At 48.0% G+C, this 20,377-nt stretch overlaps 1 protein-coding gene across 1 annotated transcript in view; it reads right to left on the reverse strand.

The window, feature by feature from the left end:
- Positions 1 to 20,377, reverse strand: part of LOC148026509 (putative 6-phosphogluconolactonase 1) — a 212,048-nt gene that overhangs the window by 35,787 nt on the left and 155,884 nt on the right. The window contains exons 3-6 of the mRNA XM_087690464.1: positions 16,888 to 17,004; positions 15,235 to 15,338; positions 15,089 to 15,152; positions 14,839 to 15,000 (exon numbers count right to left, since the gene is read on the reverse strand). Coding sequence (XP_087546590.1) covers positions 14,839 to 15,000; positions 15,089 to 15,152; positions 15,235 to 15,338; positions 16,888 to 17,004 — 447 coding nt within the window. The remainder of the gene's footprint in view (positions 1 to 14,838; positions 15,001 to 15,088; positions 15,153 to 15,234; positions 15,339 to 16,887; positions 17,005 to 20,377) is intronic.

Genomic DNA, 20,377 nt, shown 5'->3' on the forward strand with positions numbered 1-20,377 from the left:
ACTTGTAATGTGGCCCTCTCATATCTCTCCACCATAGCACCTTCTCACCTCTTATATAGGCTTCAAGAGCCTGTCCACCTCCTCTTCACTTTCGACTTGCTAAAAGCAGGTCACAATGCAAGTCACCTACCATATCAGTTTTCTCATCCTCCTCTTCTCCTCCAGCCCATGAATCATGATCATGGCCTCTAAATGCAATGCCCAGATCTCCAAAAGCAGGTCGATTTGATCATCACCGCATCCTCTTCCAAATTGACAACTTTTTGGCATAAAAAATCTGCTCTATATCTCTGGAAATATCATCTATAATCTCATTTGGAAGCTTCAATAGAGTTTGTTCACATGACTAGCACCAAAGCTCCACTCACTACCATATATTGCCAATCTTCCTTAGTCTAAGAGCATGTTCTAGTAGGGATAATACCTTCCATAGTGTATATAGACTTTAGATTTTTCATGGCTTTCGAAAATCAATTGCTAGTGCTCCTTCCATCTAGGGCAAAACATACAAGATATTTCCAAGGTTTATAAATTTAGTTTCTTATCACCAAAAGACCTCACAATATGTAAACAAAGTGTGTCAATATAGGTTCACAAGGAGCACTTCAACCAACATTTCCACACATTTCTCCCATGGAGTGTTACATGTGACACATGTAAATACTTCTCACCTAGAGGTGTTACATATTATGTTGCATGGGAGAAGTCAAGTGTAGTACGAATTGTTTGAATTTTTCTCAAAAAAGGGGTATTGTAAAGATATTTGCCAAATTATTTGTTGTGGAATAATACTGAAGAGTAATGCCTTTGGTTTAAATTTTTCTCTAAGAAAGGGGAGTTTTAAAGATATTTGCCAAATTATTTGTTGCAAAATAAAATGGAAGAGTAATATATTTGAAGAGCATGTTTTACTTTCTGATAAGTAATATCCATATTCTCCACATACTTATCTACTTCAAAGATCGTATCCTTAGTCTACAACATGGGCGGAGTCTTTTCATCACCTTTTACAATCTTAAATGGAGCTTTGCCAATAGAGTTATCTATTGTATTGTTATTTGCAAACTCAAAAAGAGGCAATATTATTCCCATTGAGTCTTACTATATAATATCTTAAAATGTCAAAGATTATGGAGTTGGCCTCTTCCGACAGTCCAATTGTCTGTGGATGGAAAGAGCATGAGAATTTTGCCATAGTACCCATATTCTCAAAACAAACTTATTATACATGATCCCTATCTCACTGACTATAGACTCTCTCATGCCATGGATGATGGTGCCTAAATATATGTTGCATAAACACCCTTGCCACATGATCCACTTCGATCTTCTTTCAAACAAGAACGAAATGTGTATGTTTGCTAAACCTGCAAATGCCATCATCACCAAAAGGTGTACTCAAAAGATCAAAGATAAAGCCCATAGCAATCTTAAATGGAGCTTTGCTAGTAGAGTAGTGTACTATATTCTTATTTGCAAACTCAACAAGAGACAGATATTGTTCCCACCGACTCTTATGCTCCAATATATAATATCTCAAAAGATCAAAGACTATTGAGTTGGCCTATTCTCATTGTCCATTTGTCTACGGATCGAGAGAATACGAGAATTTTGGCATAGTATCCATATTCTCGAACAAACCCTTTAAAAGAAATTTGTCATATGTGGATCCCTTGTGAAGATATGCTAGGGTTTGCACTGAGGAAACATAGAAAGTACAACTATGACTGAAACACAAAGACTCGGACATTGATGTGCAAAACTCAAACCCTAAACACAAAATGCAAAACTAAAAAACAGAAACAAACACAAATAGAGAAAAAGAGAGGATAACTCTAAAAGTGAATGTTGTAACTGAATGTAAGAGTGTACAGAATGCTCAAGGGCACAGTTGAAGAGTGTCGAAGAGTGACGTCTATCGGAAATGGATCCTGAGTGTTGCAACCATTAGTTAGACATGTCTGAGCATGAGAAATTGCAGAACGCTAATCATTGAGGCAGTAGAAGATCCAAGCAACAACAAAGGACGTGGAGGATAATGCCAACGGCCACACTAGCTGCAAAAACGCAGGCAAATGCAGTTGCCACATGGAGATCAACTTGTCCCCGAGTCTAGAGTACTAAACGCAAGATGATCCGGGTGTCAATGATGAGGAAATTGCAAGCACCAGCAATGATGGACATGCCATGTGCTAGAGAGGATGGTGATGATGTGGTAGCACTCGTGTGGGCTAGACATTCTTTAGCTAAACATTCCCTTTCAAGCCCAAAACCAAAAAGGGACTATAGAAAACCTCAAGCCCATTTTTACCCAAAGATGTCCCATCCCAAAGCAACCAACGCATTGGACAAAGGGTGCACGTCAGCTACCCAGTGACCTACCAAGACTATAGAGATGATGGTTATCTTACCAAGGGAGTTCAACTGATCACCCCAGAGAGGCCAAGGTATCGAACAAAGTACTCTTCAGCTACCCAATGGCCTACCAGGACCTACAAAGGCAGATGGAACCACATTGAACTCTCTTCTTTTTCCCAAATGGGAAAATAACTCTACACGTTATCACAGATATTCGGCCAACTTGACTTTTAGATCATCCTTTCTTAATGGAAAACTCCTGAAGCTCAAAGTCAAGATTGATACATCGATGCGATCCCGCACTGCATGGTGGCCTATGAAATGAATCCAATGCTTAGATGCAAGGGAAAATGCCGTAATTGATAGTGAAACTCAGGAAGCAACCCCTACATAAGCTCAAGATTGGCTATGGCATTGCGGGCTTTCCATTGACGGATGTGATTAGGATGAGCTAATTGAGGGTCTAGTATAGGCTCTAGACCAATGACAAGATCCCAAAGGCTTTGAGATTCAAGTACTTGTTGCATGAAGTTTGACCAAGTGGTGAAATTCGACCCGTTAAAAAGAGACTTCTTTGTGAAAGCATTCTTGGCCGTTGCAACAAGAGTGGTAGTGCTAGGAGATAGACAAGGTGTGTAATGAGGGTAGGGCACGAGATGAACCTCTGAGCCCGACAGTTCTGATGGCAATTCTGATGGCAACAATAGCTTTGAAAGGGGGTAAAGCCCCAGACACTCCCAAGACCTTCTCTTCTATTGCCACCTCTCACTTAGACAGAGAAGGAAACTTGATGTCCTTGTCTTGTCACACATGTGATCTGCTATATCGCCTGATTCTAGCAGCCTTTTGCCTTTTGGAAACCTCTCTCTCAGTTGTGGCCTGGCTGGAAAGGCCTTCTCTTTGCCTTCAATAGTCCCCCAATCAGCTTGCATGGGCAATTGTCCTCCCCAACTGCTAAGTGGCATATTTTCTAAAGTGAAGCTCAATCTCTAGACTTAATTTCCAACAATTAATTATATGCTTCATTGGGTTTCCAACTTCACAAGGGGGGGGGGGGGGGGAGGAGGGGGGGCACTGAGGCATTGGTGGGGGTGTGAAGCACTCTATTCTTGGAGATCCACACAACACAATGTCACAATCACAAGTGCAACAAGAGGATGAAGCTCAAGTGGAGGACGAGCCACCATTACCATATTCACACTGAGTGGCAATTCTAAATTCAACTCCAAGATAATGGAGCATGCAGAGGTTCAGACTTCTCCTGAATGGGCTCATCAAACCCTCATAGTTGCACACATTGAGGATGTCCTAGAGAAGTGGAAGTGGCATGATGGTCCATGATAATCTCATGGGCTTCAAAAACATTGACGACACTTCTTGCACAAGAATTATGGATTGATGACCTATGCCATGGCAAGCAATGACCATTGGTGCAAAGCCATGGACCAAGAATGAGAGGCCATTTAGAGGAATGTCACATGGGAGTTAGCCAAACACAAAGTGATTGGGGTGAGGTGGGTGTTCAAGACAAAGTACCATAGCACACTTCCTTGTACAAGCACAAGGCCACATTAGTGACCAAGGGATTTGCTAAGAAATCCGGAGCAGATTTGATGATACCTTCATTGCCCTATTGTGAGGATGGCAATCATCAAGGTTGTTCTTGCTTTGGAAAGACATAGGCAATGGCTAGTCTATTAGCCAGATGTTAAGTACGCATTTTGCAACGGAGATTTAAAGAAGGAGATCTACATTGAGTGGTCTCCAGGGTCCGAGAGTTCATACACCAAGAGCATGATGCACAAGTTGAAGAAAGCTCTCTATGGATTGAAGCAAGCTCCACAAGCATGGAGTGAGAAGATCAATGTCTCTCTTGGAAAGGCTTGGATATTGAAGACGGGACTCCAATTCCAAATTCTATGTCCACATCTCAAGTGGTTCGACAACTCTGTTCATGCTATATGTGGATGACCTCATTGTGGCATGAGACTACAAACAGATGGAGCAAAAGAGCAAGGATTCACTCAATGCAGTGTTCACAATGACAGCATGGGGCTGTTACACCTCTTTTTTGGCCATGAGATATGGCAGAGTGAGAGGGAGGTGTTCATTTCTCAATAGCAATATGTTTAGGAATCTCTTCCCTGATGTATCTCAATGGAAAGGTGATAGCTTTAGGAGATTCAGAGGTTGTGTATGCTTTTACTTGTCAAAGGCTAGTGGATTCTTTAATTTGAGTTCTTGACACAAGGCTCAATCTATGCTTTTTGATTGACCTTCTTGAAACGTTTACGAGTGAGACCAAGAAGACTTGTGGGCTACAACTATGAGAATTTTTTGTTCCCCCAAGAGCACACTCGAATAGAAGTTTTCTTTAGAGCAGGTATATGTGAGCCAAATATTATGTTGCACAATGAACAGATTCCGATTGGGCACGAGATGTTGACTATCAAAGATTGACAACAATATATTGTTTCATGTTGGAGTCATGTGATGTCTCATGGAGCAACAAGAAGCAACCCACGGTGGGCCTTTCCTCTACAGAGGTAGAGTATCGACCAGCATGTACTACCACATGTGAGATCGTGTGGCTTTGCAAACTACTAGGTGAGCCTACCTGTCCTGAAAGCCATGCTATGACCATTCTATGTAGCAACCATGGTTGAATAGGTTGCTGAGAGCCTCATGTTTCATGCACGGACCAAGCATACAGAGATCCAATGCTATTACACCAAGGAGAAGATATTGAACAGAACAGTCATGGTGGAGTATTGCAAGATTGAACATTGAGGACAATGTGGTTGACCTTTTCAACAAGGTTCTTCCTCAAGCCATACTACATCCGCATTCCAAATCCCTTAGTCTCATGACCCATCCAGAATATGAGACAGGTGCTAGAGGATCAGCTCCTATTTGTGTCAGATCATGCACAGTTAGACAGCAGTTTGGCACAGTTGGTCAACATTTATCAGCCAGTGTGCAGCATGGTGGACAGTTTTGGACAGCTTTTCTGGTGATTTTTTTGACTATTGTCATTATTTATGACAGCATTTAGGCCCATTTCTGGTGGACAGCTTTTCTGGTGATTGTTTCACTATTGTCATTATTTATGACAGCATTTAGGTCCATTTCACATCCAACCTAGCTGTACTTTTTCTGCAGTTATTGCCGGCACATGCATGGTCAGTCAATTCAGACTGTGTGAGAGATTCAATTGGTCAGTGTGAGGTACTCTAAGTGAGATACACATATTACAAACTCTTATACATATTCTGCTCTCATTATTCAGCATTCATATTCAGAGTTTCTGTCTCTCTTTCTCTTTTCCATTCCATTTTCTGATCAGCCTGTGATCAGCCACTGCATCGCAGCACTCTGACACCCTAAATGTGAAATCTTCCTCATAAGGCATGGATTTAAACCCAATCTCATTAGTCAGATGCTCTCTCTACAAGTGCAGATGGGATTCATCTCTAACAGCAGCCATCAGAAAAAATGTCTATTGACAACATATGAATCTGGAACCAGAAGAAGAGCTCAGCACCTACACGACGCTCGGTGCTACCCCCCTGCTCCCTATAATCGCACCCCCCCCCCCCCCCGGTCTGGATCACGCCCTTCGCCTCTACCTGCCACCAAGTGGTGAAAGACTTTGGACGGCTCTTCGGCACTGTCCTTCCCGCATCTTTCACGGATGCAATGACAGCAGGAGTCCCAAAGGTACCAGTTCCTAGAGATTGAGGCAAGCAGGCATTCCTTTAGGCAGCAGGCCATTGTGACTGGGCAACCAAGGCAGTGCCTGCGCTGCCACGATTTTGGGCATCAGGCAGCAATTTGTACGTGCTTCGATGCCAAGGTGGCTCCGCCGACAGGCCCGCAGGTGGACGCCGACGGCTTTACACAGGTCCAGATACGATAGAGAGGGAGACGGCAGTGGGGAGTGCAGCCAGCTCATCAAACCCAGCCTCGTCTGCAAGGTGCAGGTGGGCGAGTGACACCCCCTCGGCAGAGCACTCCACAACCCCCCTTGTCCGTCCAAACCGGCAGGACCGCAACCCTCCATATCCTCCAACCATACCAAAGACCGCCCCATCCGAGTCCCCACAGTCCCCCCCCACATCCCATGCCCCCCCTCCCCACAAACCCTGGCCCACACCCCTCCCCTCTCCAGGGCCAACCCCCCCCCCCCCCCCCCCCCACACCTGCCACGCATCTCCGTCCATCCCACCATCCCTCGATCCTCTCCACCCCCCACCCCCCTACCGAGCACCCCCCCTGATCCGCACCCGGTTCAGGTGCCCCCCCTTAGACCCACCCCCCCTCCTCCCACAGGAGGTGATGAGCCACACACACCTACCTCCTCCGCGCAACAGCAGTTTTCCCCCTCCCACATAGCAACCAGCTCATCCGCCCCTGCCACCTGCCATACCTTCCCCAGACAGGCACATCTATTGCCACAGGAGTTCTTCCGCAGTGGCCCATGGTCCTACCTAAGAGTTGCGGAGTGCTGAGAGTTCCCACTACCTCTAGAGGTGGGGATCTTCGTAGTTCGTAAGTCAAGGAGGGGCAAGCTCCATCTACTAGCACCACCGGATGAACCAAACTACGTCCTTTTTCTGCAGGCCTCTTACTCAGGGTAATGGACGACCACATAGATTGAGGAGGAGTTGAAGAGTCAGGTGGCGGATCATTTCTCCCAGTGGATGGAAGATGAAGGATTAGCACTGTTAGCACAACAGTGGCTTGGTTGCATGATATACATTAACCAGTGGATTGGTGCCGAGGTCCCACACTTGAGCATTATCTTTAGAGCCCCCCCACAATGGAGAGCTCCAAGGGACGTGATCGAGTGGCCCGCGGCATAGGTGGCCTATTTCTCCTCCTCCTCATCAATAGCATCCACACCGAACAAATGCTTGTTTGGTGAGTCACAGGTTTCCCCATGAGCTTACACCTTGCATCTTGGATGTGAATAGTCTCCACTACAATGGGGTACATGGTTCCAGGAAGTTTATTGTTCAGCACGAGCTGCAGCATGCCCTTGCTGGATGGATCGACATCTTGCCTCTGCAGGAGCACAAGCTCACCCCCACCCAAGCCCAGCGGGTTGGGAAGATACTTCTGGGCAGCTCGCACACTTACTGGGAGCATGCCATAGGTGCCCATGGCTAGAGTGGAAACGTATGCACCTCTATTGGCCAGAGTCTCACTGCTTGTTGTACGAGATCATGGGACGATAGTGGTAGGAAGGGTTCTATGGATCAGACTGGATATTGGGGACTCGTGCATTGGAGTCTTCAATGTCTATGCCCCTAAGGAGGTTAGGGCATGTAGCAGGTTTTGGGTGGAGGTCGCAAATGGACTCCCAGAGGTGGACTCCTGGATCGTTGGAGTAGATTTCAACCACCTAGAGGCTTTGGAGGACCAACAGGGTAGAGGCAAAAACTACCAGGGCATGGGTGGGGAAGAGCAAGAGGCATGGGAGGTCTTTTTGCTTACAGTCGGAGCACGTGATGCTTGGAGAGACCCTGCCTTCCACAGGAGGGAGAGGTCGTTGGACTTCTCCTGGGGATACAGGCGGCTAGGTGGAGTCCTACTGGAGGGGCTGGATAGGTTTTATGTGGGAGAGTGTGGAGGTTCTCGTGGAGGCCAGATTGAGCAGTTGGCAAGCACCCGTTGACTCGATCTATAGGAGGGAGGAGATGACGAGACAGATAGAGCAGATTTGGACCGGAGAGTGGGACAGGAGGGACCGGATAGTAGACAGGTTGCAGAGGTCCTACCCGAGTCGAGCAAAATCTGCCAAGAGACAGCCATACAGACCAAGCAGCAGTGCTAGGAGGAGAGAGCACTCGGGCAGGACCTTGCAGCCACGTAGAGATTATTGCAGGAGGCACCAGGGGTTCCACCCTCCATGCGCAGGAGGTGCGTGGGTGAGCAGCCCTTGCTGGCCTGGAAGATAGGCGCTCGGAGTTCTTCCAGGTGCACCAGCCCCGCACCGCAGGAGAGCAGATACACAGCATTCGGAATCAATATAGGAGCACCCGTTCTAGCCTAGACAAGGTGATGGAGATTGCCACCGACTATTACACGCGCCTTTTCCAGCAGGAGATAGCTTTAGCTAGAGAACAAAGATGTAGACAGCAGGTATGGGGTCACATCCCGTCCCTCGTCATAGAGGAGATGGGACGCTCCCTCCTAGCCCCCTTCACAAAGAAGGAACTAGAGGAGGCTTTCCATACAAAGGATGGGCAAAAATGCCCGAGGAGGATGGCCTCTCTAAGGCCTTCTTCACTACCTACTGGGAAGTGGTGAAGGACCCCCTACAGAGGGCCTTCCAAGAGATTTTTACTTCAGGACAAATGCCAGGGAGTCTCTCAGCTAGCCTCATTATTCTTCTCTCGAAAGGGGAAAATTGGTTGGAGCTCTCCCAGTGGAGACTGATCACCTTATTACCACTGGCCTATAAGGCACTTGCAAAGGTGATTGGTAGGCGACCTCACCCCGTGCTTCCAGATATCATCCATGACACACAGACTGGCTTTGTCCAAGATAGGAGCATCCTTGACAATGTATTTACCTTCTTTGAGGCGACAGAGTGGGCTCAGCACAGTGGCCAGAGATTGGCCGTACTACTCTTGGATTTCGAGAAAGCTTATGACAGGGTGGATTGGGATTTCCTAGAGGGCACCATGGTGAGGTTGGGATTTCCCCGCGCTTGGATTCATGGGGTCTCCGCCCTTATAGATCGGCCACCAGCAGGATTCTCATAGAGGGAAGGTGAGGGGAGAAGTTTCGGCTGGAGAGATTGATTCGACAGGGCTGCCCCCTGTTCCCATACCTGTCTCTACTCTTCGCAGAGGCGATGTCTCACTTCCTCAGGTCACGTGTGAGTGGATTAAGCGGCCTCCAACTTCCAGTGAGAGAGGAGACTAAGTTGCTAGACTCAAAGTACACAGATGATATAGCCCTCTACATAGACGACAATGAGTTGACGCTGGAGAGAGTGAGGCTAGCTCTTGACCTGTTCTGCTCTGCAGCGGGAGCGAAAATCAACTGGCGAAAGTCGGTTGGTTTCCTCACAAACCTGGACTCTAGCACGGAGTGGGGCGTCCACCAGGGTTTCAGATGGGTAAGTAGAGGGCAGACCGTCCCGTACCTAAGGTTCCAGGTGGGACTTGACATCACTCCTGCCCAACACGTTCTTCCTGTCCTGGATTCTATTCGGAGGAAACTAACCTACTGGAGCACGGTTCGCCTCTCACTAGCCAGACAAGCCCTGGTGGTTAACCAGGTCCTCTTAGGGACGGCCTGGTACATTGCCTCGTGTTGGTGCTTTTCCTCATCGTGCATAGTGCAGCTTCGCCGCCTAGAGCGGAATTTCGTTTGGTCAAGGTCTGATGGTTCAAGGGATTCCAGGACCCACGTGCCGTGGGTGACCATCATACGACATAGGTCAGAGGGAGGGCTTTGGATCATCGACCTAGAGTATCAGAGTATGGCCCTCTTGGGCAAGCTAGTCGTCCGCGGTCTCGGGCAGACCTGGAAGGTCCTATTGCAAAAGGGCCTTCAGGACTGTAGACTGAGGCTTCGCGGGGAGTGGAGGCCGTCCCTGAGATGGATCTTCACGTCTGTCCAGATCACCTCCCCTTGATCACCTATCTTTCGTAGCTTACTCCGTCTGTGGGGAGGGTCTCCAAAAGGCCCTAATCGAAAGGCCCCCAGACTGCCAGGAGGAAATAGACTGTCAACCGGTGATCTGGAAACCCCAGGTCAAAGATCGGGAAGGGGCACAGATAGGTGAATGCCTCCACATCTAGTGGGATGGGTGGGAGGCCAGCCCGGCTCGTACCATCAACACATGGTGGGAGGTGTACAGGATGGCAAACAAGGAGGTGTTGCAGTGAGTATCAGGCTGCCAGAGAGGAGTGGAGTTGAGGAGAAGGGAGATAAACACAGCAACACCTCCGAAGTAGCTTGCTCCCCCGATATGTGAGCCGATAGAGCTCGAGAGGTATGGGCAACTAGGTTTCCACTAGCACGCATCCCCCTTCAGGTGGCAGGTAGAGTGGGTGGCACCCTGCAAGGGACTTTCTTCATCATTCAGGAGGGGGGACGTGTGGCCCTTGCCAGAGGGCAGCAGGATGAGGGGATTGCCACCCTTTTGTGGAGGAAGATTCAGATGGTGGACCTTTAGGGGAAGACATGGTGACTGGACCCCTATGTTTTTTGGAAGGAGCTTAGGGAGTGGCACCTTTGGATCTAGGAGGACAGACCACTTGATGAGTTGGAGTGGGACCCAAGAGAGGGGCTATGGCCGGCCTCTGTGGTCGCCAAGAAGCCACCTAGGTTCCTAGAGTACACTGCTAGGATAGGCAAACATGTATTCATGCAGAAGGATATGGACTGGGCGCCGTCACGTAACAGACACTAGGCGGAGCACAACATCACGGAGCCCTTCCTAATGGACCTTCTGGTGCCGCCTATGGGATAGCTGGAGGCCGAGGAGGGTGTCGTAATTCTTATGGTTGGTGGCACATGGAGGCTTGGCAATGGGAAGTTGGCTTGCGCACATGCAGAAGGAGGGAAGTTGTAAGCGTTGCACACAGCAGCCTCTAGAAACCCCAAAGCACTGCCTTTGGTTATGTGAGGAGGCGCAACTCGTGTGGAGAGGAGCATGTCGCATCCTTTGCCGTATAGCACCCAACCTTGGATATATCTCATGGGGAGCTTTTTGTTGGTCGGTAGTCAACCAAGGCCGTCACCTTTTGTATGAGGCCGAGATGCAGGACACGATATTCATTATCGAGGCAGGGTCGTGCGCAGTGGTCGGTTTGGAGGCTCTACCCATTTGCCAGGTACTAGAGCCCACACAAACCGCTCGGAGGTATGGGAGATCATAGAAAGTCTTACTAGATGGCATATCTGGAAGGCGCAATGTCAAGAGGCCTTCGGCGGAGAGAGACTTTTAGCACATGCGACCTTAGCAGAGCTCTGGACCTCCATCATACACTCCCTACGCGGCCGATGGGACCAGGTGCAGGGCGAGTCCAGGGCTTGTCAGGAGCTCCGAGGTCACTTCATGCGCACTTGGGGCAGTCAGGGTCTATTCTTCGTGATGCAGGCAAGCAGCCTCAGTTGGCGATATACCTCTCCCCCTCCCACCCCTCCCCCAGACTGCCAGGAGGAAATAGACTGTCAACCGGTGATCTGGAAACCCCAGGTCAAAGATCGGGAAGGGGCACAGATAGGTGAATGCCTCCACATCTAGTGGGATGGGTGGGAGGCCAGCCCGGCTCGTACCATCAACACATGGTGGGAGGTGTACAGGATGGCAAACAAGGAGGTGTTGCAGTGAGTATCAGGCTGCCAGAGAGGAGTGGAGTTGAGGAGAAGGGAGATAAACACAGCAACACCTCCGAAGTAGCTTGCTCCCCCGATATGTGAGCCGATAGAGCTCGAGAGGTATGGGCAACTAGGTTTTCACTAGCACGCATTCCCCTTCAGGTGGCAGGTAGAGTGGGTGGCACCCTGCAAGGGACTTTCTTCATCATTCAGGAGGGGGGACATGTGGCCCTTGCCAGAGGGGAGCAGGATGAGGGGATTTCCACCCTTTTGTGGAGGAAGATTCAGATGGTGGACCTTTAGGGGAAGACATGGTGACTGGACCCCTATGTTTTTTGGAAGGAGCTTAGGGAGTGGCACCTTTGGATCTAGGAGGACAGACCACTTGATGAGTTGGAGTGGGACCCAAGAGAGGGGCTATGGCCGGCCTCTGTGGTCGCCAAGAAGCCACCTAGGTTCCTAGAGTACACTGCTAGGATAGTCAGATATGTATTCATGCAGAAGGATATGGACTGGGCGCCGTCACGTAGCAGACACTAGGCGGAGCACAACATCACGAAGCCCTTCCTAACGGACCTTCTGGTGCCGCCTATGGGATAGCTGGAGGCCGAGGAGGGTGTCGTACTTCTAAGAAAAATGCACATTAGACACACTCATCAACATAGGAGATGACCATTACATCCTAATGCATGAGGCTTGGGCAAAAACTTATGGTTGGTGGCACATGGAGGCTTGGCAATGGGAAGTTGGCTTGCGCACATGCAGAAGGAGGGAAGTTGTAAGCGTTGCACACAACAGCCTCTAGAAACCCCAAAGCACTGCCTTTGGTTATGTGAGGAGGCGCAACTCGTGTGGAGAGGAGCATGTCGCATCCTTCGCCGTATAGTACCCAACCTTGGATATATCTCATGGGGAGCTTTTTGTTGGTCGGTAGTCAACCAAGGCCGTCACCTTTTGTATGAGGCCGAGATGCAGGACACGATATTCATTATCGAGGCAGGGTCGTGCGCAGTGGTCGGTTTGGAGCTCTACCCATTTGCAAGGTACTAGAGCCCACACAAACCGCTCGGAGGTATGGGAGATCATAGGAAGTCTTACTAGATGGCATATCTGGAAGGCGCAATGTCAAGAGGCCTTCGGCGGAGAGAGACTTTTAGCACATGCGACCTTAGCAGAGCTGTGGACCTCCATCATACACTCCCTACGCGGCCGATGGGACCAGGTGCAGGGCGAGTCCAGGGCTTGTCAGGAGCTCCGAGGTCACTTCATGCACACTTGGGGCAGTCAGGGTCTATTCTTCGTGATGCAGGCAAGCAGCCTCAGTTGGCGATATACCTCTCCCCCTCCCACCCCCCCCCCCCCCCCCAAACTGCCAGGAGGAAATAGACTGTCAACCGGTGATCTGGAAACCCCAGGTCAAAGATCGGGAAGGGGCACAGATATGTGAATGCCTCCACATCTAGTGGGATGGGTGGGAGGCCAGCCCGGCTCGTACCATCAACACATGGTGGGAGGTGTACAGGATGGCAAACGAGGTGTTGCAGTGAGTATCAGGCTGCCAGAGAGGAGTGGAGTTGAGGAGAAGGGAGATAAACACAGCAACACTTCCGAAGTAGCTTGCTCCCCCGATATGTGAGCCGATAGAGCTCGAGAGGTATGGGCAACTAGGTTTTCACTAGCACCCATCCCCCTTCAGGTGGCAGGTAGAGTGGGTGGCACCCTGCAAGGGACTTTCTTCATCATTCAGGAGGGGGGACGTGTGGCCCTTGCCAGAGGGCAGCAGGATGAGGGGATTGCCACCCTTTTGTGGAGGAAGATTCAGATGGTGGACCTTTAGGGGAAGACATGGTGACTGGACCCCTATGTTTTTTGGAAGGAGCTTAGGGAGTGGCACCTTTGGATCTAGGAGGACAGACCACTTGATGAGTTGGAGTGGGACCCAAGAGAGGGGCTATGGCCGGCCTCTGTGGTCGCCAAGAAGCCACCTAGGTTCCTAGAGTACACTGCTAGGATAGGCAAACATGTATTCATGCAGAAGGATATGGACTGGGCGCCGTCACGTAGCAGACAGTAGGCGGAGCACAACATCACGGAGCCCTTCCTAACGGACCTTCTGGTGCCGCCTATGGGATAGCTGGAGGCCGAGGAGGGTGTCGTACTTCTTATGGTTGGTGGCACATGGAGGCTTGGCAATGGGAAGTTGGCTTGCGCAAATGCAGAAGGAGGGAAGTTGTAAGCGCTGCACACAGCAGCCTCTAGAAACCCCAAAGCACTGCCTTTGGTTATGTGAGGAGGCACAACTCGTGTGGAGAGGAGCATGTCGCATCCTTCGCCGTATAGCACCCAACCTTGGATATATCTCATGGGGAGCTTTTTGTTGGTCGGTAGTCAACCAAGGCCGTCACCTTTTGTATGAGGCCGAGATGCAGGACACGATATTCATTATCGAGGCAGGGTCGTGCGCAGTGGTCGGTTTGGAGGCTCTACCCATTTGCCAGGTACTAGAGCCCACACAAACCGCTCGGAGGTATGGGAGATCATAGGAAGTCTTACTAGATGGCATATCTGGAAGGCGCAATGTCAAGAGGCCTTCGGCGGAGAGAGACTTTTAGCACATGCGACCTTAGCAGAGCTCTGGACCTCCATCATACACTCCCTACGCGGCCGATGGGACCAGGTGCAGGGCGAGTCCAGGGCTTGTCAAGAGCTCCGAGGTCACTTCATGCGCACTTGGGGCAGTCAGGGTCTATTCTTCGTGATGCAGGCAAGCAGCCTCAGTTGGCGATATACCCCTCCCCCTCCCACCCCCCCCCCCCCCGCCCGCCGGCTTCTTGCCCCCATCCCCCCTAGACTGCCTTCAGAGGCTTGTATACATGATGTATTAGTGACTTTGCATCAGCTCGAGCTAGCCTGTTGAGCATGAGCACTCTGTTGTAATCAGTTTTTTGAGTAATATAATCAGCCACATTTTACTTGCAAAAAAAAAAAAACAGCAGCCATCAGCATTCGTGTGTCTCTCTTTGACATGCCAAAACTAGTTCTCTATCCGAACATTCAGAAAATTGGATTAGGTGGCACCAAAAGAGAAATAGAGGTAACACCTGTCTAGCAATAGATTTGGTTGAGTATACTCACATGAGATGCTGAATTAATGCATGGTAATGTCAATGATATTCTTTGAGGTGGTGGCTTGGGAGAATTCAAGACGGCCACTGTCCATGAATTTTCTTCTGCCAATGCCAAACTGTTTGGAAATAATGAAGCAACATGACCATCTGGCCCCATGCCCAGCAGTACCTACAGCCAAGTTAGGTGAAGGATTAACCAGGTCATTCTGAGCTAAAATCATTCTCGAGTTAACTGTTTAAATTAGCGACCAACCTACCATATCAAAGCAAGGAAACCTCTTTGAAGGATCTAAACTTAGAATTTTTGGCTTTGTCAACTCTCTGCAACGGAATCAAACCAAGGATCAAATGGGTTAAATAGCTCTGAAGATATGAGGTCTGGTGTTAACAATATTATACATACCTTAGAAAACGACCATATTTTTCAGCAACCATATTAGCATCACGCATGTACTGGATAGAATGGATTTGATAGTTGGGAATGTCAACATATTTAAGAACAGTTTCCTGCATTTCACGTAAAAGGCCACACATCCAATTAATACCATATCAAAAGATGCTTGCAAGTTCTAATTGACTGTCTGCCTTCACCGCTTGAGAAAAGATTAAACGGTGAACCACAATGGCTAAATTATTTGTAAATCAAGACATGACTGTACGTATTGGCCCTCCACAAAGCTGTCTCACCACTATCAACTTTCATTCTGGCCCTTTATCCAGGTATATGCACAATAACAGATGCTTATCAGGCTTGGATTAGATCCACACAGACCCGCATCCAAGCATCCACATGCAACCAACTAATGTAGTGGCATTTAATCACACGTTTCCTAAGACAGCCATAATAGGTAGTGAAAAAATCATATCTATAACCATGTTTTGCATATTCTGAAAAAGATGATAACAATACATAGTAAGGAGGAAGCAAGAGTAAAGCAGCATCTCTCCACAACCAAGAGCAAAGATCTCATGTCCAAAAATAAACACATGTGATACAGTAAGTACAAGTAAATTGACAAAGGGACCAGGGTAAAGCATACAACACAATGACCACCCGACCTCAAGAACCAAAAGTGCCCAAACAATGACTGCCCCATCCTGCTAATGTGGACACATTTGAGAAGATAAACTGGCCTCTACCCCCCCACACCCCCCTCGTTTTTTAATGTTTAAACCCATTGGCAAACATCAATGAGCAGCAACGTACACAATGGACACTCCAAATACCTCTGCTAAATACCCCTCACAGAAGCACCATGAGCCTCGAATACACATGGTCACACCCTTCTCATAGCAATCTCAAGATAGATTCACCATATGCCCGAATAAACAGAGTGCACCTCTCACACCAATTTCAGATAATCCATCGATCAGATTCCGACCAATGCACCAGAACATAAGTATGAGAACAAGAGATGTCTAAGGCTGATCTTACTTCACCTCAGGGACCAGGCAGAGAGACCTTCATCTCTAAACCCACCTAGGTGGATGCTCACAAGCTTCTTCACTGCAGCTACCTCCTTTTATGGCTACCCGTGCAGACCCAAACAGATTATCTTCACAAAGAGTCATCCTAGAGAAGGTCACAGCCTTGTGCTGAGAGAATATGTCTCAAACTCCAAGGCCACAACCTGCTGTTAGCTTAGGCATCTATGGCATTATTACCCACCATAGGAGATGCCTGTCAAGATGCATTAGAGAACTTCCCTATTAACATGAGAGCGTTATGGTATCTCTTGATGTTGCGGATTACTTGCAATTGTATGCTATTTCGTACTACGAATATTTACATGCATCCATATTTTGCTTAACTTTTGCAACAATCTGTTTACAAATGCCTTCAACTACAGAAGATAATTAAAATTTGGTTTGTTTTCCCATTCTTTCTCATTGTAACTATCACAGAGGATCCATGAATGGCAAAGACTTCAACTGAATGTTTTTAACTGGTATAAATTTGATTTACAAAAAACAGAAGTATATATCTGATGTGCACATGTGTATGTTACTGATTCTCTCACGGTCAAAATATAGAGCAATAGACGACCATACTAACCAATGCAAGTTTGTAGTTGCTATCCTCATGGTTTAAAGGCACCACTCGTTCATCAACCCAAAAGACATGCCATCTTGACCATGCAATGCCAGGTTCATCAACCAACTTGCTCAAAGCCTGCATAAGAACTAGACATTAGCAAACTTTTTATCCGCTTGTATTTTCCATTTACAACAATGTACCTGTCTTCTACACCATTCCCACACAAATTCGTACCTCTTTATCGCCACCTTATGTTAGTACATTCTTTAGCTTTCTGACTAATTTAGATTCCTTTCTTGCTAAAATTTTTCAGCAAGAATAGAAATTTATATTTATGACACCTCATAGGAAAAGTCCCCAAAGGTAAAATACGAAGTACAAAGAAGGCCCCAGAATGGGCTGCCAAGTACATCATAGATACAATGGTTGAGTGAACAGCCAATTTTCTGGGCCATATATGGTGCTGAATGACAGGTGTCACAGTCCATGTGCATGTAAAAACATCTGGTTGAGTGAACAACCAATTTGGTGAGCCATAATTCCAAACTACATATGGTGCTAGATGACAGAAGGTGCTAATCCCACATGCGCATAAAAGCATCTCGTCTCCTCCTCATCTGCTCCAAGTCACCCTGCAACCTCTCCCATCTCCCGCAAAGTGAATAGTCTCTGTCCAGATCCTAGAGAGAGTCTCTGCAGCAACGACATCCTAAAGTTCAATAGCATGGCTGCACCTCATAGTCCCAATGAACCAAGCAACAATGCTATTAATCAGCTCCCATCTGTGACAATGTTCCCTGAGGCCACTGTATTTGGCAGTAGTCTCGATTTTGTTCAAGTTCTGGCTAACAATGAGAATAAGTGACTCCGCCAAAAATCCTCATATCCACATGTTGGGCCTCTATTCATTGCCCAAGCTATTGCCCCCCAAGTTTCCACCATAGTCTCGTTTGTGCCATGAAAGACCATCTCGAGGGCTCTCATACACAACATTTGAGCTTTGGACAATCCCATAGACAATGCCTTTGGGTCTCTTCTAACTCTCTGCATTGTGCACATGATACTAGGGCCTACCATAGACGAGCAACATGCCAACTATTGAACTCCTATGAGCTATAAGCCATAGGAAGACATACATCTTCTTGAGCTTGAGACTATCATCCAATCTCCTCCAAAAAATCATTCTAGAAAGGCCTCAAGATGCCTTGTCTATGGGCTAGTGTCAAAATGGCTCTCAATCAATTGCTGCATATATCCCTGAAAGATTGGATGCTTCAAATAATATGAGTTGAAACGTAAAGGGAGTCTACCCAACAACTGCATAAAAGGTGCGATGGGTTGTGCAAGTATCTCAAGTTGGAGAGGGAAATGATCCGACAAGGCATATTGCTGCAAGACTTTCATTTCCAGCATCTCAGGAAGAAAATCATCATCCTGCATGATATACATTCGGTCCAGCCGCGACCATGTAGTTGCATATTGTGCGGAACGTAAAGTAAACCCTATAGAAGAAGGGTGGAGCCAAGACCATAGATCTTGCTTAAGTACCTCAAGAGCAAAGGCATTCCACACCCGAGTTTCCAGAGCATCCATCACCGAATGCCCTGAAGTGGACTCAGAAGAGTCAACACACAAATTGAAATCCCCCATCAAAAAACCCCTTCTGCCAAGTGACATGGAGCTCTGCAAAGTCTTCCAAAGATCCCGTCGGGATGAAGGGTCATTCGGAGCATAGAGGCCCAGCAACCATAAGATCTCTCCTTCAAATGAAACTTCGATCACCAGAAAGCGGCCCTGTACATCATTTTTAATAAGAACAAGCTGGTATTTCTCATGGACAATCATAAGCACACCAGAGTAGTGCATAGCATGTGTCCTTGCATAAAACAAGCGAAACCCATGGCAATCCACCACTTTGCCTGCTTCACCGTGACTCTTGTGCTCAACCGCACACAAGACATCCCACTCATTCTCATGCAAGACTGTCCACATGGCATGTTGCTTATGGCGAGAACAAATGCCTCGCACATTCCACGTGGCTATCTTCATATACCTTCAAAAAGAAAATCACGAACGAGCAACACTTGCCTCGATTTAACCTTTTCGGCTAGAATGTCAAGGACACCTTCATCCGGAAAAATCAACTAACACTACAAAAGAATTCTGACGGCTCGCTTTAGAGGTAGATGGAATATCCACTGCCTTGGGAGTGGAACGGGGATAACGATGATCCCAGGGTGTAATCACATTACCTCTAGTATCAAACGCCAACTTAGCAGGTGGGCCCTTTGTACCGTCTGCTTATACGTTCCTCGTAGACTGATTACGAGGAGCAAAAGGAACCATAGTATGCGCAACATGCTGTGAAGAGACCATTTCTTTCCTGCGCATATACGTGTGTACGGAATCCTGTGAAACATTAGGCCCAGAATCCGTCAGGCCAACATTCAACTTTTTACCTTTTTTGGGATGTGCCTCTAGCCAGTCATTGCTACGGGAGTCCAAACCCAGGACCTGTTGTTTACCTTTATCCAAAATATTAGGTGACTGGATGGCCTCCTGTGGCGGAGCATCAAGCACCACGTCCTCCATAGGCAGCACCACATGCGCATCCTCTGAAGACGGTTGCCTCTCTGGGCATTCGGCCATAAAATGCCCCAATTTTCCACACGAAAAGCAGTGTCCGGCAAAGTTGCCCCATTTCAAGCGAAAGTGCAAAGGATGCATGCCAGAGCAATTAAGGCGAAGCCACGCAGGCCTTTTCCTGGCAGTGTCCCATAACATACACAAACGGTTTCGATTCATGGCCCTTAGGCTTGGGGGAACCAGCACCATTCCCACAACGGCCATGGCATCCTTTAACAATGACCAATAGACAGTCGGACAATTTTTCACTTCAACCCACACCGGGTATTCACGTTGAAGCAGGCACTGAAAGTCTACCATAGGGCGCCATGGCACCACATGGACCAAGCGGCGATCAAAGAACAATGGCAGTTTGGACAGGAGCTCCGCCCGATGCTTCTCTGATTTCAGCAAGACCTCATAGAAGCCTCGGGGCCCAACAAAGATCTCCTCCACACACTCCCCTTGTAGTAAATGGTGCAGCCACTGGTGAATATGGGAAAGCACTGGGATCCTGCCAATGAAGAAGAGTATAACCGCCCTGTCATAAAACACCGAAAAAGAGCGCAAGACAGTTTTCGGGTCTACCGTGGCTTCCAAAACTTCTTCAGTTCCCGAGTCAGAAAAAGCTTCATGATTATGTTGGACATAATCACCAAGCAGAGTATTAGCAAACTCCAACAAGTGCTCCCAGTCAATCTCCTGCGAATCCACAGAATCAAAGGCAACATGCGCATAGGAACGTTCCTGATGACCCATTGTCTCTTCGGAAGTATGCTTGGAGCGTTTGCCCGCAAGCGGAAAGTCCGAACCAGGAGGCATCTCCTCTGTGCAAGGAACCATATCCTCCGGTTCCTCGATATCAAAATCCAGACCCAGGGCT

Source organism: Lygodium microphyllum, chromosome 13 (assembly GCF_053477565.2).
Source record: "Lygodium microphyllum isolate KBCC chromosome 13, Lygodium_microphyllum_v1.1.10, whole genome shotgun sequence".
In the NCBI taxonomy this organism is placed as follows: Eukaryota; Viridiplantae; Streptophyta; class Polypodiopsida; order Schizaeales; family Lygodiaceae; genus Lygodium; species Lygodium microphyllum.